This window comes from Acinonyx jubatus, chromosome D4, assembly GCF_027475565.1.
Source record: "Acinonyx jubatus isolate Ajub_Pintada_27869175 chromosome D4, VMU_Ajub_asm_v1.0, whole genome shotgun sequence".
NCBI classification, from domain to species: Eukaryota; Metazoa; Chordata; class Mammalia; order Carnivora; family Felidae; genus Acinonyx; species Acinonyx jubatus.
In genome coordinates this window covers 31,318,518-31,337,747 of record NC_069391.1, presented here as the reverse complement: position 1 = coordinate 31,337,747, position 19,230 = coordinate 31,318,518, and the positions used below count along the sequence as shown (strand labels likewise).

The 19,230-nt window shown below is 38.5% G+C and overlaps 1 protein-coding gene across 2 annotated transcripts in view; it reads left to right on the top strand.

Annotated features, from left to right (window-relative positions):
- The window catches only part of TMEFF1 (transmembrane protein with EGF like and two follistatin like domains 1), a 79,383-nt gene that overhangs the window by 58,182 nt on the left and 1,971 nt on the right, over positions 1-19,230 (top strand). For both annotated transcript variants that reach the window (XM_027039550.2, XM_027039549.2), the window contains exons 8-9: positions 7,259-7,382; positions 16,371-16,529. In XM_027039550.2, coding sequence (XP_026895351.1) covers positions 7,259-7,382; positions 16,371-16,529 — 283 coding nt within the window. The remainder of the gene's footprint in view (positions 1-7,258; positions 7,383-16,370; positions 16,530-19,230) is intronic.

Here is a 19,230-nt window from a genome sequence, read left to right as displayed (position 1 = left end):
ACAGTTGCAGCTGTTGTTCGTGGAGCCTGTCACCACTTGCCTGAGGGCATTGTTTGGAGAGGACCATTCTGTGCCCAGTTCTTGCTGTGCGAGGCTGCATCTCTGCTGTGGTTTCTGAAACTGTGCTTTATTCCATCTTTAAAGCCTTTTTATATTTCCTTTTTGAAGTTAATCTAATTTACTTGGCCCAGAGAGCAGGTGCTTGGACATTCTGCTTTTGTCTATTCCCTTCACATCTCCCAGAGTGGCTGGTGAAATAATAGTGTGATGGTTAAGAGCTTGCTCTGTGGAATCAGACTTGGTCTACACTTAAAGGCTGTGTGGCCTCCTTTCTCTGATCCTTAATGATATTATCTATATAGTGGGGATACTACTATCTACAGCCTAGGATTACTCTGATTATTAAATGCTGTATCACTAAATTCCTTATGGAGGTTATTAAGGTGATTGTTAATACTTGTGTTTTCTGTTTTCATTGTTGGTACTTGACTGCGGTCAAAGGTCTCACCATTGGTGAGTCTACCTATCTGCATCATGTTTAATGTGGTTCATGAGTGACATCAGTGTGATATTCATGCATTCAACAATTATTCTTGTGTGCCCTTCTGTGTGTCGGGTGCTTTCACATAATTGTTGTATTATTTGATCCTTATCACAACCAAGTTATCCTCATTTTGTGGACAAAGAAGCTGAAACAGTGAATTGGTGGCTCATGTAGAATAGCAGAGCAAAGACTGGAATTTAGGCTTTCTGACCCTAAGCCCTGGTGCTCTTTTTTTTTGTATCACAACTATTCCAGAGTTCTCTACTGCTGCTTTGCTTTCTTTCTTAATTTGCTTCAGAACTTTAATATACTTTCAGCCATCACCTTGGTGAACATTTGTTCTCTAGCTTTAATTAAGAGCTTAATCTTTTTTTTAAGTTTATTTATTTTGAGAAAGAAAGAGGGAGAGAGAGTGTGCAAGAGGGAGAGGGGCAGAGAGAGAGGGAGAAAGAGAATCCCAAGCAGGCTCTGTGCTGTCAATGCAGAGCCCGATGTAGCGCTTGGTCTCACGAACTGTGAGGTCATGACCCGAACTGAGATCAAGAGTTGGCCGCTTAACTGACTGAGCCACCCAGGTGCCCTTAGAGCTTAATCTTAAGCTCCAGTTTCATATATTCATATGTAGAGCCTGGAACATAATAGGTGCTCAGTAAATACTTTTGGATACCTAGAGGTCTAAATTTGAACTTCATTTACTATGTTCATTCTACTGAACCTCCTGTCATTAGGTTCACATTTAGAGTCTTTTTTTCCCTAATTTTTTAATTATGGTGAAATGCATATAACAAAATTTACCATTTTAATCATTCTTAAATGCACAGTTCAGTGGTATTAAATATATTCATGAAGTTGTGCAATCACCACTACTATCCATTTCTAAAAGTCTTGCAGCTTGTAAAACTGGAACTATACCCAATAAACAATAACTTCCCACTTCTTCCCTCAGCCCTGGCAACTATCATTCTTTTTGTTTTATAATTTTGTCCACTCTAAGTGCCTCAAACAAATGGAAACCTACAGTGTTTGTCTTTTTATGACTGGCTTATTTCGGTGCACATAATGTCCTCAAGGTTAATCTGTGTTGTAGCATAAGTCAGAATTTCCTTCCTTTTTGAGGCTGAATAGTGTTCCATTGTATATACGTACCGTGTTTTGTTTATCCATTCATTCAATGATGGACACTTGTATTGCTTCCACATTTGAGCTATTATGAATGTTGCTTTGAATATGGGTTTATAGCTATCTCTTTGAGACCCTGCTTTCAGTTCTTCTGAATATATCCCCAGAAGTGGAATTTAGGGGCACCTGGGTGGCTCAGTTGTTTGGGCGTCTGACTTCGGCTCAGGTCATGATCTTGCAGTTTGTGAGTTCAAGCCCCGCGTGGGGCTCTGTGCTTACAGCTCGGAGCCTGGAGCCTGCTTCAGATTCTGTGTCTCCCCGTCTCTCTGCCTCTCCCATGCTCTGTCTCTCTCTGTCTCTCAATAATAAATAAACATTTAAAAAAAAATTAAAAAAAAAAAGAAGTGTAATTGCTAGATCAAATAGTAATTATGTGTTTAATTTTTTGAGAAATCACCATACTGTTTTCCACAGTGGCTATATCATACATTCTCATCAGCAGTGCACAGGGTTCTAATTTCTCCACATGCATGCCAACACTTAACTATTTTCTTTTTTTTCTTTCTTGGATAGTAGTCATCCTAATAGGTGTGGGATGCTGTCTTGTAGTTTTGATTTGCATTGCCCTAATGATTAGTGATGTTGAACATTTTTCATGTGTTTATTGATCATAGTTTCTTTGAATTCGTGCATATTTTCTTTGGAGCATAATTCTGTATTGAAAGCATCTTTAATAAAGACAGTTCTGTTCTACCAAATGCTTAAGGTACATTTAATGGGTTAGTGCTGGGCACTACTTGTGAAGATGTTGTTACAAGTTATCTAAAGGGTGGGACTGGGGAGGTTTGACCTTAAGAAAAAAAATTGTTGGACAGTGGGCTATGGGGTAAACAGACATGGAGAAATCAATAGTTAAAGAAAGAGATTTCGTTCGACATAAGGAACATTTGATAATACTGGAATTAACTGGGTTGATTTTTTTTTTTTTTTTTTAAACTTCTGGAAGTGGTCAAGTAGAAACAGGACCTTGGGGTTGTAACTTTATAAAGAGATTCCTTCATCAGACCAGACAGGCCCCAAAGACCCTTTCAGCTCTGAGTTTCTGAGAGCTCATTCCACAGCAACTTCAAGCTGTATGTATTTTTTTCTGTATCTCCAATATTTATTCCTACTGCTAAGCCCTAGCTTAGTTTTTCATTGCCACAGGTTTGGATTATGTAGTGACTTCCTAATTGGTCACCTGGTCTTCCTAGTTCCCCTGCCCCTTTATTTTGCATGCTGTTATCCAATTGAAGATTTTAACAACTTTTTGACGTACAGTTTACATACCACTAAGTTCACCTCTTTAAAGTATGCAATTCAATGTTTTAAAATAAAAAACCAAAAAACATTTTTAAAGTAATCTCTATACCCAACATGGAGCTTGAACTCAAACCCCGAGATCAAGAGTGGCATGTTCTACCAACCGAGCCAGCGAGGCACCTTCAGTTCAATTTTTTAAAAAATATATTTAGGATTGTACAACTATCATATCAAAATCAAATTTTAGGCCATTTTACTTAGCCGAAAAAGAAACTTCACATGCATTAGCATTCACTCCCCATTCTCCCTAACCACCAGCTCTAGGCAATCACTCTTAATTATGCAAAACATGGCTTTCATTGGGCTGTTCTTTAGCTAGAAGACTGTCAGTGTCTTCCTTGTCCATATGATTAAGAAAGCATTTCTCACCTGGGGGGGTTCATATTTTTCCATAATCTGATTTCAGCTTATTTTTCCAATTTTGACTTAAACCCTTCCCTGGTTTAAATATACAACTCTTGCTAAGGCTCATCTACTTCTCGTTCTTAAGAATGCTGTGTGCATTATACCTTCCTTTTGGTTTCCACTCTTCCTCTAAATAAATCTGGATATGCTTTGAGACCTAACTTGAGTCCTGTCCTTTCCATGAATACTTCCATGAGTAATATCACCTACAATGAGTTCTCCTTTAAACTTGAACTTCCTTGGGCATTTGGTCGAAGTGTGTAATGATCTTGTGGTTCCTGCGTTTAAGCCTCGCCTCAGGCTCTGTGCTGACAGCTCAGAGCCTGGAGCCTGCTTCGGATTCTGTGTCTCCCTCTCTCTCTGCCCCTCCCCTGCTCATGCTTTATCTCTATTTCTCAAGGATAAATAAACATTAAAAAAAAAAAAAGCTTGAACTTCCCTTAGCACCCAGTATTGTACAACTTTTTTTTTTTTTTTTTTTTGGCATTTAATTATAAACTGTCATGTGGAAACCCTTCTCTTGTGTTATTCAGCTTTTCATGTGTATACCTTAATTCCCTAAGTTGATTATAAGCTTCTCAAGGGCAGGGACCATGTATACTTTTTCTTTATATCTTCTGTAGCTTAGCTGAGTATATGGCTATGCACAGAAATAGTGTGTTTATGTATAATGGAATGAATAGAGCTGGCACTGAGCAGAATGCAAAATTTGGGTTCTGTGACAGCCACAGATTTCAAAGTCTTACTGGACATGTCTGTGTTTTTAGATGGCTTTGCCTTGTCTACAGCCTGATACCACATTCTTTCATTAATTCATTCAGTAAATGCCACTGGTGCTATGCTTTGTTTACTAATTTCTCAAAACCCTGTTCTTGATTTAGTTAACTTTTTCTTATTGCTGTGATGTAGCTGATTCTCTGATAGCATTCAGTTCTGCATTATTCTTGAGATTTCCTGCTGTTGATAGGACTTTTCTTATGGTAGATTAGTACATTACCACAGCCTCTGTAGACCTATAGAGTACCATTATGATACACATTACAAGATCTTATTATTATAGGTTGGTACATAACCTTAGTCTCTGTAGTCCCATTATTATATACTTCATGGTGTAACACACCATGACAGTATCATGTTCTGAGAAGTTGCAGGGTGATGAGTGCTACGGGAGACAGTTGTATTGCTCAAGTCACTTATGGTTTGATTGCAAATGTGGAATAGCACTTTTAATTTGAAACCATAGCAAGAAAAGTACTATATTCTAAGTGTTAGGAGTTATACAGAAATAAATGATACAAATGTCTAGATTTTTAAGGAGCTCACAGTCTCATAGTAGAGACTGAGTTAAAAAACCCAAATGGTTGTAAGACAATATCATGAGTATTGTAGTGGAGAAGTGGGTGCTTAGGATTATAGCAGCCCCAAGGGATTTCTTCTGTCATGGCAAAATTATAGTTTGGGAGCTGGAGGAGACCATATAAGCCCTTTGAGGACAGGATATTTTTCTGTCCCCAGCACCTGCAGAGTACCTGGCATATGAAAGATGATCAATAAATGATAAATGAATAGTCATCTATACTGTGCTATCTTATATGGTGGGTACTAGCAGTATGTGGTTATTGAGTACTTGAAACAAGATTAGTCAGAATTGAGATGTGCTGTGAGTGAGTGTTAAGTGGTCACCAGATTTTAAAGACATTTAAGAAAATGTGTGTAAAAAAAAAAATCACAATTTTGTAATACTGATTATATGTTGAAGTGATACTTATTTGATAGATTAAATAAATATAGGATTAAAATTAATTTTCCTATTTCTTTTTACTTAAAAAATATGGCTACTAGAAAACTAAAAATTACACGTCTCATATTATGTTGGACAATGCTGATCTTATTCAGCTGCTTTAGAGAGACAGTGTGATTTGACCAAGGTCACAAAATAGGAGAGGGGCGCCTGGGTAACTCAGTTGGTTAAGTATCTGACTCTTGGTTTTGGCTCAGGTCATGATCTCACGGTTCATAAGTTCAAGCTCTACATCGGGCTCTGAGCTGTCGGTATGGAGCCTGCTTGGGATTCTCTCCCTCTCTCTTTCTTTCTGCCCCTCCACTGCTCATGCGCGCTCTCTCTCTCAAAATAAATAAATACTTAAACAGAGCAAAACAGCAGAGATACCTTGAGAATTTCCATGTTGGATTTCTTGATTTCTGGTTCAGTTTTCTTTACAGGCATAAGTTAGTACAATGTAAATACATAAATTTTGAGGTAAAATAGCATCAGTTTCATCTTGTGAGGGATGACATGATCTCTCTGCTTTTAGGTATCCTATTATTGAGCCTAATAATCATTACGCATTTTTCCTTTTGTATGTGAATTTCAGTCTCCAGAAAATCTGCATTTTTAGTACTCAGGTTTCTTTTCCTACTTAGTACCTCCATTCCTTTTTCTCCCTTGCTCTTCCCCTTTCTACACATACATATTTATACACACAGTCTTCTATTTTATTCCTTCTTAATTTGGTTCCATTAATAATTTCCACATTATAGCAATACCTTTATTTGTATTTGGGGGAGATAGCCTTTGCTGTAACATGGTGTGGTATATAGATTGAGAGCTGGTTGTTCTAGTGGTCTTGTGCATACATCAATTATCTCACATAATCCTCTCAGAACTACATGAAGTATAGATCCTGTTAAGATCCTGACTTTACAGTTAGGAAATCTCAGTCTTAGAGAGGGTGGTACTCTCAAGGTCACACAGCTGATCACAGAATTTGTAAGCTAGAAATGTGAGAAACTGACAGGAAGCCTGGGAATTTTTCCTACATAAGCACAGGCCTGTGTAGGAACTCTTGAGTCCATAGACTAAGGATGAATATATTAATGTATACGCCAGGAAAAAAAGTTTAAAAGTCCATTGCAGAATGTGTGGGTATTAGGTATATGCTTATGTAAGTACATGAGAGAGGCAAGAGAGAAACAGAGGGGATAGGGAGAAATAGAGAGGGATAGAGAGAATGGATGAAATGATTTATTTTGAAGACCGAGTCCTTATGCCTCCCTCCTTCCTGCTCCTTTCTGTCCTTCTTTCCTGATTCTCTTCCTATTTATGACATTGAAATTACTCACCATACTCTCATTTTCTTCACTTCAGCTCAGGTCAGTTCAAATCAATATACCTAATTGAACAGATGTTCATCAACATGTTTTCAATGGTTCTGTTTGGATAGAGGGGTTTCGGGTGATTAAAAAATTTTTTTTATTTGTTCTCTATGTTATTGAATTTTTTATACAATAACATATACTAAGAACAGCCAGATAAAAAATCAGCATTTGGAAGAAAAAATCAACATGCATAATAGTTTTCATTCCCAAAATATTTCACCCTAAAATTTCAAAGTGCCATACCTTGCTCTCTGCCATTCCAGGTTTTTTTTACTTCAATTTCATAGTCCCCAGGTTAATGACTAGACTAAGTCAGTTTTTCAAAACCCAGAGCTGTAGTACACCATCTCTGGTTCATAGAGATGAGCTTTCTTATCGAGCTAGCATTTATTTCTTTAACCAAGATGTTTATGTTTTGGGGGCAGATTGTTTGTAAACAACAGTAACTCATAGTGGTCATGTTTTGCAAATATTTTTAAATGCTTTGAATCTAAACAGTCTACTTATTGTGTTTATGTCATAATGAGACCTTGGTTCTTATCCAGCCCCCTATCTGATAATTTTCTTTTCCAAATTACCAGCCAATTTATTTGTTGTTAGAATCTTTGAAAAGTCCATATTTTTCAATTGCTTTTCACTGTTTATTGCCCTGGTTTATGTTCTTTTAAGATGCTAGTGATCAAAGAGAAGATGTTTATATTGGAAACCACATGCCTTGCCCTGAAAACCTCAATGGTTACTGCATCCATGGGAAATGTGAATTCATCTATTCCACTCAGAAGGCTTCTTGTAGGTAAGTCAGCATCTCCAGATCAGAGGTGAGGAACTTTTTCCTGCAGTCACTGCTCTATAGAAAGCTATAGTGAAATATAGATTAAATATTACCAAAAAGTATTATTTTATTTGCAGTTGAGTCAAAAATAAATTAGCAGTATCATTTGGAAAAAGCTGACATGTATAATATGCAAAACCAAAAACAGATGTCATATTAGGATTTTAAGATTGTGGGTTTAACATTTTTAATATGATGTCCATTTTTTATATAAGAAATAAATATGCCATATTTCAGCACTATTTTGGTTTTCAGGCAATCTGTCACAAGGTGATTTAGGGACTAAAGAATGTGTTAAGAACAGAGAATTCGTAACTCAAAACATATACTGAAATAGATTTCTAAAAATAAGGGAATGGGGATGTAGAACCAGGTGTGAAGAGAGAAGAGAAATGGGAAAGGTGTAAATCTTCTACTGTCTGAAGCAGGAGAGGTTATGAAACTTGTTCAAGGTCAGCAGCAGCAAAACTAGATCTCGGATTTCCTGACACTCAGCCTAATGATCGTGATGCGTTTTGCTGTTCTGTGTCTGTTTACCAGTAACACTTCTTGCTGGTGCTGGGAGCTCATCCTCTATCTCAGACTGGTCTGGTTAGCCAGGGTACAGTATTTCCTTAGACAAGGGGAGATTGCTGTCATTCTGCACGTTCCTGCCTCTTGCAGTTTGGCCAGAGTCCTTTTTTTCCTTTCTTAGTCAAAACATCAAAAGATGGAGAAATACTACACTTTTCCTTTGTTCTGTCAGCCTAGTAGGCCAGTGAATCTTTCTCTCCAGAAAGTAAAAGAAAGCTGTTTGAAAGCAGGTATCCTGGTCCCTCTACCCTTAGCTCCCTTCTCCAGGCTCTCTTTTTCCTCTTCTCCTCCTGCTTTAAAAACAGAACAAAACACTATAAACTGTTAATGATTAAATAATTCTTTGTTAAGCTTTTGGCTTTTTCCTGTTTGAAAGTGCTATCGCTCCTTTCCCACCCCTCTTTCCTAAATGTTAAAAAAATACAGCTGTGCAAAGGGGAACAAGCCAGTTTAAAATTTTTTTATCTTTATTTTTGAGAGAGGGTGGGGGAGGGGCACAGAGAGCGGGAGACACAGAATCCGTAGCAGGCTCCAGGCTCTGAGCTGTCAGCACAGAGCCTGATGCGGGGCTCAAACCCACAAGCTGTGAGATCATGACCTGAGCTGAAGTCGGATGCCCAACCAACTGAGCCACCCAGGCGCCCCAACAAGCCAGTTTTAAAACAAAATCATTCAATGGATTCCTCCTATTTGTCCCAAGTGGCATACATAATCTTGATAGAAATTCAGATTATGTTGTTCTTAGGATAGGGCATCTTTCAAGATATCTAAAAGTGAGGGATGAGAGAGGACGGTGTCCTGATAATCAAGTGATACCAGGTCACTTTGCAGTATTTACTGTGAGTAATTGACAGTGAGAGGATTCAGTGGTATAGTGGTTAAAGGCTTTGGAAGCAGGTACGCCAGACTGGCCAGTTACTGACTGTGCTCTTCTGAAGTTACTTAAATTTCTAAGCCTCATTTTCTCATTTCAAAAATTAAAATAATAATGGTACCTATCTCCTAAAACTTACTAAATTTAAATTTAAATTGTTGCTAAAATTAAATGAGATAATATATGTAAAGTGCTTAGCACAATACCTGGTACTTAGTATGTATTTAATCAATAGGAGTTGACATTATTAGATTATAATTGCCTTTAGGTTTGAGACTGTTTTGCTAAACCTGTCTTCCCATTGCCTCGCAGGGGGCCTATTCCAGTAGCTACTTAGGTAACTTTAAAAAAATGTTTATTCATTTATTTTGAGAGAGAGAGAGGGAGAGAGAGAGGAGGAGGGGCGGGCAGAGAGAGAAGGAGAGAATCCCAAGCAGGCCCTGCACTGTCAACGCAGAGCCCCATGTGGGGCTCAAACTCATGAACTGTGAGATCATGACCTGAGCCGAAACCAAGAGTCGGACGCTTAACCAACTGAGCCACCCAGGTGCCCCAGTTAACTATCTTTTGAATGCCATGTGATGATGATCAACTCCACCTTCTTCTCCAGACCAGAGTTGTTTCTTAAATGCCAGAGAATCTCTTTTCTGCATACGTATAATCCTAAAAAGCAGCAGATCTTTTTCTTTTGTCTAAGGATTTACAAAGTCTGTAAGAATCAGGCCATAATATCACATGCACTTCAACTAATAGGTGGGTATGTTTGGGTAACAGTAAGCAGGCAGGGATGAACAATCGCTAGCCACAGTCCTATTATTAGGTTAAAATCTTTTAGTATTATCCCACCGTTAATTTGTTTGTTTGTTTATTACTTACTTTGTACCAAATTCTGCCTGCCCCTGGCGTCTCAAATTCAGGTATGACAGGGATCCAGGCATCTTGCCTTCCAAAAAACCTACCGTCTACAGGTTCCAAAAAACCTAATGTCTGGTTGAAGACAATAATAATAAACAATTAAAATATAATATGAAAAATGCTGCCACACAGAGATAGATATACTCAAGATGATTTGGGACTTCAGACAAGGCACTTCACCTTGATGAGGATGAGGGACATTGTGGGAAGAGGGGCAGGTCTTACAGGAACATTTGTGTCACTCCAGGAACTTGCCCTTTATTTTAAAGGATGCTTGAGAAGCCACTGAAGGATTTAAGTTAAGAAAGTTATGATCAGATCTGAAAGCCGCTGGTTTTGTGTAAAATTGATCAGGAGACTGAATGTTAGGGGACTGTGCGTTAGTAAGAAATTAGAGCCTGAACTAAGTAAAGGAGTTGTAGTGACACTGAGATCAGCAGATGAATTGCAGAGACAAGATAGGGTAGTTCAACCCCTAGGTTTTGGTGACCAGTTGTTTGAAGATGGAATATGGGAGTTGGTGGAGGGTGGTGGGAAGGAAGAGTCAAGAGAGTCTCCGGGTTTCTAGGTAAGGCAGAAGTGAGTGGGGACAGGGAACGGGAAGACGGAGGAGGTTTGGGTGGAAATGATGTATTCAGTGTAATATGCTTGGTCTCAGGTGCCTGTGGGGGATCCACCTATGGAAGTCTAACGGGCTGATGGATGTATGTTGGTTTGAGAACTCAGGAGACAGATGCAGGTTGGAGGCATACGTTTGGGAATCGTTCTACTCTAGCATATCCCTTGTAGTTCCTACCCAGCCCTGCTTCTGTCCCTCTAGGCCTCCAGTTTGTCCATCCTTTCACCTTTTTTCCGTGTCCCTAGCCCCTTGAATGTCTTCATCCCCTCCTTATCCAGCTTAAATTCATGGTCAGTGATGGTCGTCCCTCTCTTGTTTCATCATACTCACTTGACAAAACTATAATCCTGGTTCATTCCTTCCTGCCTAATGTGTACCTATACAGCTATTCTGTATACCCATCCAGCTGAACATGACTGTTAATGAAAAGCACACCACCAGGCTAATGCATCTCACCGATGTTTGTACTCAAAATGGGCCCTACGAGCTGCCAGGTTGTCTTTCTGAGCTTCAGTCCATTCATCCTCCTCTTGTCCCAGATGCTGGCTTTCTGTTGTCACCCTTCTCTTCAGATTGTCCGTACCTCCTTCTCCTCCTTAGCTGATCATCTTGTTTCTGAGTTCACTGAGAACATTGAAGCATTATGAGGAGGACTCTCACAGATTTTTCACCCGCACCAACCAGAAATTCTCCCTGCTTTTCTGTGTTTCATATGTTCTTGTATAGATATGTTTATATATATATATATATATATATATAATTTAAATATATTTTCATTTCTTCTGTCTTTGAAAAAAATTCTCACTCTCTCATCAGCTGCTGTCCCATTTATTTCCTTTGTAGAAGAACGCAAAAGAGTTGTCTGTGCTCTCTCTCCAGCTTCTCACTTCCTGTATCTCATGAACCCACCCCAATGAGCTTTTGCTCCAACACTTCCCTGAGGCTGTTCTTGTTGCTAAATTCAGTGATCAATTCTTAGTCTTAAATTACTTTTGAACAGTCAGTAGCATTTGACTCCTGTGCAATATGCATAATAATACACTTGGCTTTAGGGATTGCATTCTCTCTCTCTTTTCTGCTGCCTCACTGGCCATTCCTTTACATCTTCTTGGCTGGTTCACCTTTTGCTCCTGACCTCTCATTGTTGGAATGTCCAAGGGTCCAGTCCTGGTCCTCTTCCTTAGTGATGCCACCCAGCCTTAGAGCTTTCCATGACATATGCTGATGACTCCTACTTTGCATAAATCCCAGACCCCTCTCCTCAACTTGAGACTCATAGATCCCTCTCCCTCCTTGATATTTTCCTGTGGATGTCTTGACTCCTCCATTTCAATAGGATCTAAGCCTATCTCCTGATCTGCCTTCCCTCCTCTAAACCTGTTCCATCTGCTGCCTTCTTCGTCTTAGTTGATGCCAACTCCATGTTTTCCTTTGCTCAGAGAAAACACCTCTGATACATCTTCGAGTTCTCTCGTAATCCATACCCAGTCAGTTGAGAAACCCTATTACCTCTGTTTCAGAATATGTCCAGAATCGGAGTTCTTCTCCCCATTGCCACTGCTATTCCTGGTTCAGATCACCGTTTCTTCTCTCTGGCATTATTGCAACAGCCTCCCTGTATCCTACAGTCCATATTCAACTCAGAAGCCAGATAGAGACTTTTCATTTTTTTTTTTTAATGTTTATTTTTGAGAGGGCGAGGGAGAGAATGAGCATGCTTGCCAGTTGGGGAGGGGCAGAGAGAGGGAGATAGAAGATCCAAAGTAGGCTCTGTGCTGACAGCAGAGAGCCTGATGTGGGGCTTGAACTCATGAAACATGAGTTGGCTGTTCATGACCTGAGCTGAAGTTGGGCACTTAACTAACTGAGCCACCCTTGCACCCCGAGATGGAGACTTCAAATGAAAGTTCATGTCATTTCTCTGCTAAAACCCTCCCAGTGGCTCCTCTATCTCATCGAGTGCAGAAACCCTACACAATTGACCCCTTCACCTCTCTGTCTTAATTCTCTGTTTCCCTTCTGCTTGCCCACTCCACTCCAGCCATGCTTGCTATTCTTGGACATGGCCATGTGCTAATAATGCTCCCTCCTCAGGGTCTTTGCACTGACTCTTCCTTTATCTGATATGTTCTCCTTCCTGTTGTCCACATGGCAGATTCCCTCACCTCCTTCACATCCTCACTTACATGTCAGCTTCTTAGTGAAGCCTACCCTGACCATCTTGTTTAAAGTTGCAACCCTCTCTTCCTGACCTATAATTTCCTTTAACTAACTCTTTTCTTTCTCTTCGTGTAGTGCATATCACCTTCTAACATAACCATTTAATTCATGTTTATTGACCCTCCCTCCTCCAGCTAGAGGTTAACCAGACCAGCGATCTTTATTTGTTTTGCTCACTGATGTATCCCAAATATCCACAGTACTTGACACATGTCAGATGTTTAGTAAATGGACAAATGGAAGAATCAGCACATGAGGGCATGGTAGTGAACGAGATTACTATGGACGTGTGTAGGATGAAAGAATGGAGAGTGTAGAAGACCAAATGCCTGGATCTGCCTTTAATCAAAAACAGAAGAAGTAGTAATAACCTAGAAGTTATTATCCAGATATTTGGAGAGTGTAACCCAAAAGTCAGTTGCAGAAAATAATATCCAAGGAGGATTGCCTGAATGATATATGGCCTATACATTCTTTTTGATACTCTGATTTTAATCTTTGGATTAAGCTAAACTGTCGGAGAGCTGCATATCTAGGACACTGTTATAGCTCCCTATGGACCTGTTTTTATTTTACTGAGCTTTGACTTTTTGCCATTAGCTTACCACAAAAGACATTATTTTGAAAATCCTATAAAATTTCATTATATTGTTGAATTTATTACAACTATATTATTGAGGATGATGTTCTCTGCATCAAAAAGTGCCCTCTTTAAATCAGGACCAATGAGGTAAAATCCCCTTGAATCTAATATTAGTAGCAACTGTGGTTCTTTTGAGCAACTGGTTTGATTTTATTTTATGGAGATTGCATTTTATGTTAATAATCTTACCATTTTTTCCCCACTTATTCTTTTTTTTTAAACCAGTGATTTTTAGTATTTAGTATTTTTTTTTCACAGTTTTGTAGTACCAGAATCAATTTTAGAACGTTTCATCGCCCCCAGAAGAAACTCTGTATTCTTTAGCTGTTACTCTCAAATCGCCCTGCCCACCGCCCTTAGTCTTAGACAATCACTGGTCTGTTTTGTCTCTATAGATCTACCTGTTTTGGACATTTCATTTAAGTGGGCTTGTATAATGTGGTCTTCTGTGTCTGGTTTCTTTCACTTAGCATAATGTTTTCAAGGTTTATCCATGCAATACTTTGCTCCTTATAATACCACATTTTGAATCTGCTTACCAATTGATGAATATTTGGATTGTTCCCACTTTTTGGCTATTAATGAATAATGCTGCCCTGAATAATTGTTGGCAGGTTTTTGTGTGGACTTGTGTTAATTTCAGTTGGGTAAGTGTCCAGGAGTGGAATTGCTAGGCCAAATGGTAACTCTTGTGTTTAACTTTTGAGGAACTGCCAGACTGTTTTCAAAAGTGGCTTTGCCATTTTTCATTCCCTACAGCATCTTCATCAACAGTTATTATCTGACTTTTTGATTCTGGCCATTCCAGTGGGTATGAAGTGATCTCTTATTGTTGTTTTGATTTGCATTTCCGTGATGACTAATGATATTGGTATCGTTTCATGTGCTTATTTGCCATTTGTTTATCTTGTTTGGAAAAATGTCTATTCAGATCTTTTTGCCCATTTTGTAATTTTTTTTTCTTTTGGTTAGAGTTTGTAATAGTTTTTTAAATATATTCTAGATACAAGTCTCTTATCAAAAATATAATTTGCAAAAATATTCTTTTCTTTTGGTTATCTTTTTACTTTCTTGATAGTGCCTTTAAACACAAAAGGTTTTAATTTTGATTTAATCCAGTTTAACTTTTTTGTTGTTGTTTATGCTTTTAGTATCATATCTACGGAAATCTTTGCCTAATCCAGATCATGAAGATTCACTTTTTTTTCTAAGAGTTTTATAGTTTTAGCTGTTACCTTTAATGTTTATTTTTTGAGAGAAAGAGAGAGAAAGAGAGAAAGACAGAATGTGAGTTGGGGAGGGGCAGAGAGAAAAGGAGACACAGAATCTGAAGTAGGCTCCAGGCTCTAAGCTGTCAGCATAGAGCCTGATGCGGGCCTGGAACTCCCTGACTACAAGATCATGACCTGAGCCTAAGTCGGACGCCTGACTGACTGAGCCACCCAGGCGCCCCTATAGTTTTAGCTGTTACCTTTAGATCTGTGATCCATTTTGAATTATTTTTTGTGTATGTTGTAAAGAAGAGGTTCAACTTCATTCTTTTGCATGTGGACATCTAGTCGCAGCAGCTTTGTTGAAGAGGTTATTTTTTCTTATTGAATTGTCTTAGCACCCTTGTCAAAGATCAGTTGGACCATAGATGTATGGGCGTATTTCAGGGCTCTCAGGTTCTATTCCATGATCTATAAATCTGCCTTACTACTTTGTTTTTTTGTTTTTTTTTTTTTTTTGTCTGCTAGTAGACTTAGACCCAGTGTGAAATTTTCTGATAGGTGTGTAGCAACCTCAGGGATGGGAGGAGTGGACTCACATCACCCCTGGCTTCCTATTTCCCTATTCCTATTTCTTCTTATTCTTTATGTGTGCTCTATTAAAAAATCTTTTTTTCTAATGAAGTGTGGGATGTTAATAACTCGACTATCCTCACACTTCAGAGGTTTTATTAATCAGTTCTAACTGAAGGCTGGCTAGTTTATACATTTTACTTCTGTCAGCTACAAAGTGTGAAATTTGTTAAATATCTTAAATGTTTCCCCCTGTCAAATTATTATCATCAGCTGATGTTGCCTTTTTATTTACTTGGAATTCAGATAATTTCTAAGATTAGCTCCTGTTTGGCTGCTTGACTCTGCTTTTGTCAATAACTTATTTTACTTTTCCCCCTGCATCTTAAATGATTATATTTATGTACACTAAAGTGTGTTGGATATAATATAAAAAGTGCAATTTTCAGAGAACTGTAAATGTTTATATATATTTATTTAGTCATCCCATTTCCAAGTACCTAGACTTGAATAACACTAAATATAGAAATGTGCACACTCACCAATATTTGTTATACCTAATTCATAGTTGTGAAAAATGGAAAATAGGGGCGCTTAGATGACTCAGTCAGTTAAGCATCCAACTCTTGATATCAGCTCAGGTCATGATCTCAAGATCATGGGATTGAGTTCCTTATGGGGCTCCATGCAGAGCATGGAACCTGTTTGGGATTCTTTCTCTCTCTCTCTCTCTGTCTCTCTCTCTCAAAATAATTAAATAAACTTAAAAAAAAAGGAAATAGCTGGCATGTCTCTTAGACTGAGGAATAGATGTTAGCTATATGATAGCCAGTGAAGGTACTATTATGTACCTTTTTTTTTGAGAGAGAGAGAGCATGTACTTGTTTAAGTGGGAGAGGGGCAGAGAGAGAGAGAGAGAGAGAGAGAAACCCAAGTGGGCTCCACACCCAGCGCAGAGCCTGACGTGGGGTTTAATCCCACGACTCTGAGGTCATGACCTGAGCTAAAGTCAAGAGTTAGACTGAACCACCAGGCGCCCCTTATGTATCTGTTTTTTTAAAGGAGGTGTAATAAAGACCATTTAGCAACTGTAAAATTAATGTCCTATAATGATAGGTGAAAGATGCACTGTGAAATAGACATTGGGTAGCATTTAAGGAAATACACAGATGGAAGTTTTGGGTTTTTTTTTTCAGATAGTGGGAAAGCACGTGATTTGCTATTTTTGTATAAATTTATTATTCTTTTGTATGTTCTTCTAAAACCTAGAATTATTAGTATCTGTAATTCTCATGGGAATCTTTTTTCCTCCCCTTTTCAGATGTGAATCTGGTTACACTGGACAGCACTGTGAAAAGACGGACTTTAGTATTCTCTATGTTGTGCCAAGTAGGCAAAAGCTCACTCATGTTCTTATTGCAGCAATTATTGGAGCTGTACAGATTGCCATTATAGTAGCGATTGTCATGTGCATAACGAGGTAGGTAATGGCCTAAGAAATACCAACCTTAAATTAGAGTTGGATAGCTGTTAAAGTAAAGAAGAACCTTGAAGCACACTCAAAATGATAGGGGCTTTAAGTCTTCCTGTCTGTTAGGAAAAAATCCTAGGATCAGTTCCTAAGATTTCTAAGTAGGTCTGACCTGTCCTTATCTTGCTTCCTTAGAGTATTGACAAGAACTCATTCTCAGGGTTACAGGTGTAGCTGGGCAGCTGGCAAAGGGAGCATGGATAATATTCAGTGGCATAAAGAATGTAGGGATCTTAGAACTGCATTCTGGAATGATGATTGTAGTAGCAGAATGGCCTGCACATGCACAGAAGGGCCTGCCCCAATTTTTAAGGCGCTGATGAACTGCAAGGTGTTTTTTGCCCTAAGGATATACTTTATCCATAGTAAATATAATAAGAAAGGAAGAAATCAGAGATCAAAGAAAATGGCTTTTCTTCATATATCGTTGTCTTAACATTTCATTACTTCATTTTCTGGAACACAGTTATAAGTAATCTTTAAAATTCTCCATCATAACTAAAACCATTGGCATTTATCATAATTAAACTCAAAATTAAAGGACATTCTTGGACTGCAACAGGGAAAAAATGGGTATTTTCCAAACTTAGTGGAAATGTAGAAGTCAGAAATGAAGTGGACCCAAGAAAAGTCCAGCTAAATCCAGTTCATATTGTCTTTCTGCTTCCCAGTGTCCTGTTTTTTTTTTTTTTTTTTTTTTTTTTTTTTTTTTTGTCTTGCTTGGCTATTCCTGTCTCCTTTAAGATTTGGTTCAGAAGTCCCATAAACATCATTTCTGTACTTGTCTGCATTATTCTGGGCAGAGGATCGGAGCATATCAAGTACAGATATTGGCAGGCCATAATGGATTTATAGCTCTTCTATCCAAGGTCTGGATAGAAGCCAGACCTTCACTAGTCTCAGCCATCTGGAGCTGAAATGATAAATCTAGAAATGATAAAAAATGTTCTCTGAATAACAGGTATTTTTCATAAAATTCAAGTGCTAAAATCAGTGGACTTTATTCCACTGAACAGATGATCTGCCCTTAGGCAAGACTACTGAGTATAAAATTGGGCAGTAGGAAAAAAAAAATGGGCAGTAGATTAAAATTGGGATAATAATATAAAAAATGACAGCAGAAAGGGAAAATAGAAAAAAAAAAAAACCCCACGTAACAGCAGAGCTGCCTGTGGCCATTTAATATCGGCTTAGAGGTTAAGTAGTTTGCCTGTGGTCATCCCACTAGTAAGTGGAAGTGCTGGATTTGGATTCAGTGCTGCCTGGTTTCCAAACCATTCCTCTTTCCACTGAACCATCAAGAGGAGGGTCTATGTTGAGTCACCTCAGGAAATACATTTGCCAAGTATGACCGTTGCTTGCTAGCAAGGTTCAAACTTAATTTTGTTAGAGGGACAGGGCTTTTGAATAGAGTTGGGGGGAATGACTTGGTATGAATCATTTCTTCAGAGCATTAATCTGGGTGTCATCTGCAAAATTTCACTGGAGGAGAGAAAATGTGAGGTCAGGGGAACTATTTAGGACGTTATTCGAGTAAAGCAGGAGCGGAGTAATGAATTATTTGGAGGGTGAAAGAAAGAAGGTAAAGATGAGGGAAGTTTTTGAGGCCTGGTGACAATGTCATGTTTAAGAAGATCAAAGGATGTTAGAGTTAGCAGGAAGCAGCTTTGAGTCAATGCCTTCTATTCTAGAGAGGTGAGGAGACTGAAGGCTTAGATGGGGGAATACCTTACTCAAGATACTTAAGCCCTTTACAAATCCCAATCCAGCCTTTTATCTTGTTCTACACTTCTGTTTTCAGTGTGCTACAATCTTCAAAATTCTAATTCTACTAAATTAAAATTACCTGACAAGTAGTTTTCAAGTTTGTGCCCTCAAATTTATATCCCAAATCCATGTGCTGCCTTCACAGACTTTAGACATCACAGTGTTTTTATAACTGTGTTGCAGCCGTCTTTTGCTGCCCACTGTCTCCGTGACTGAAGGCTCATCTCATTGAATTTATCTTACATGTCTCCTCATTGAGGCCTGTCTTTTTATTGTGGTGTTGTCTCCCCTCAAATGTTTTGCTCTCTTGAATTTAGAATATTATAATTATGTACTTGGACTTAGCTCCACTGAATTTTTAAGGAGTGCCTCTCCCACACGGTCCATTATGGGACAGCTGTTCACTTATCCCATGGTGGCTGTTACATGTGAGGAATCTTCCATTAAAAGGATGTTCCCACTGACTCACTGAGCAAGACTGCATGAGTAAAATTTTCTTCTTTTATATTTGGAATCTTCTTTTATGTTTTGAGACCCCTAGGATGACAATAGCAGGGACCTCAAACATCATCTTAGCCAAACACCTTTATTTTATAGATGACAAAACCATGGCCCCAGGAAGTTGGAATTTTTCCAAGGTCATGGTGAGTTGGTGACAGTTAAAGAGGTTTGCTTGGCTTCTTAACCATGAAATGGACGTGATTTCATCACTGTCTACCTCAAAGTGTTTTTATGAGGATTAGTGAGATAAAATTTGCAAAAAACAGCGTATAAGATGAAAGTGTTAACACCAAGGCTTTTAAGTCAAGGCAAAGCAGTGCTCTTTGAAACTGAACTAGAAACAGAGAACGTTAGGAATATTCCTTGTCACAAGACTTTCTTT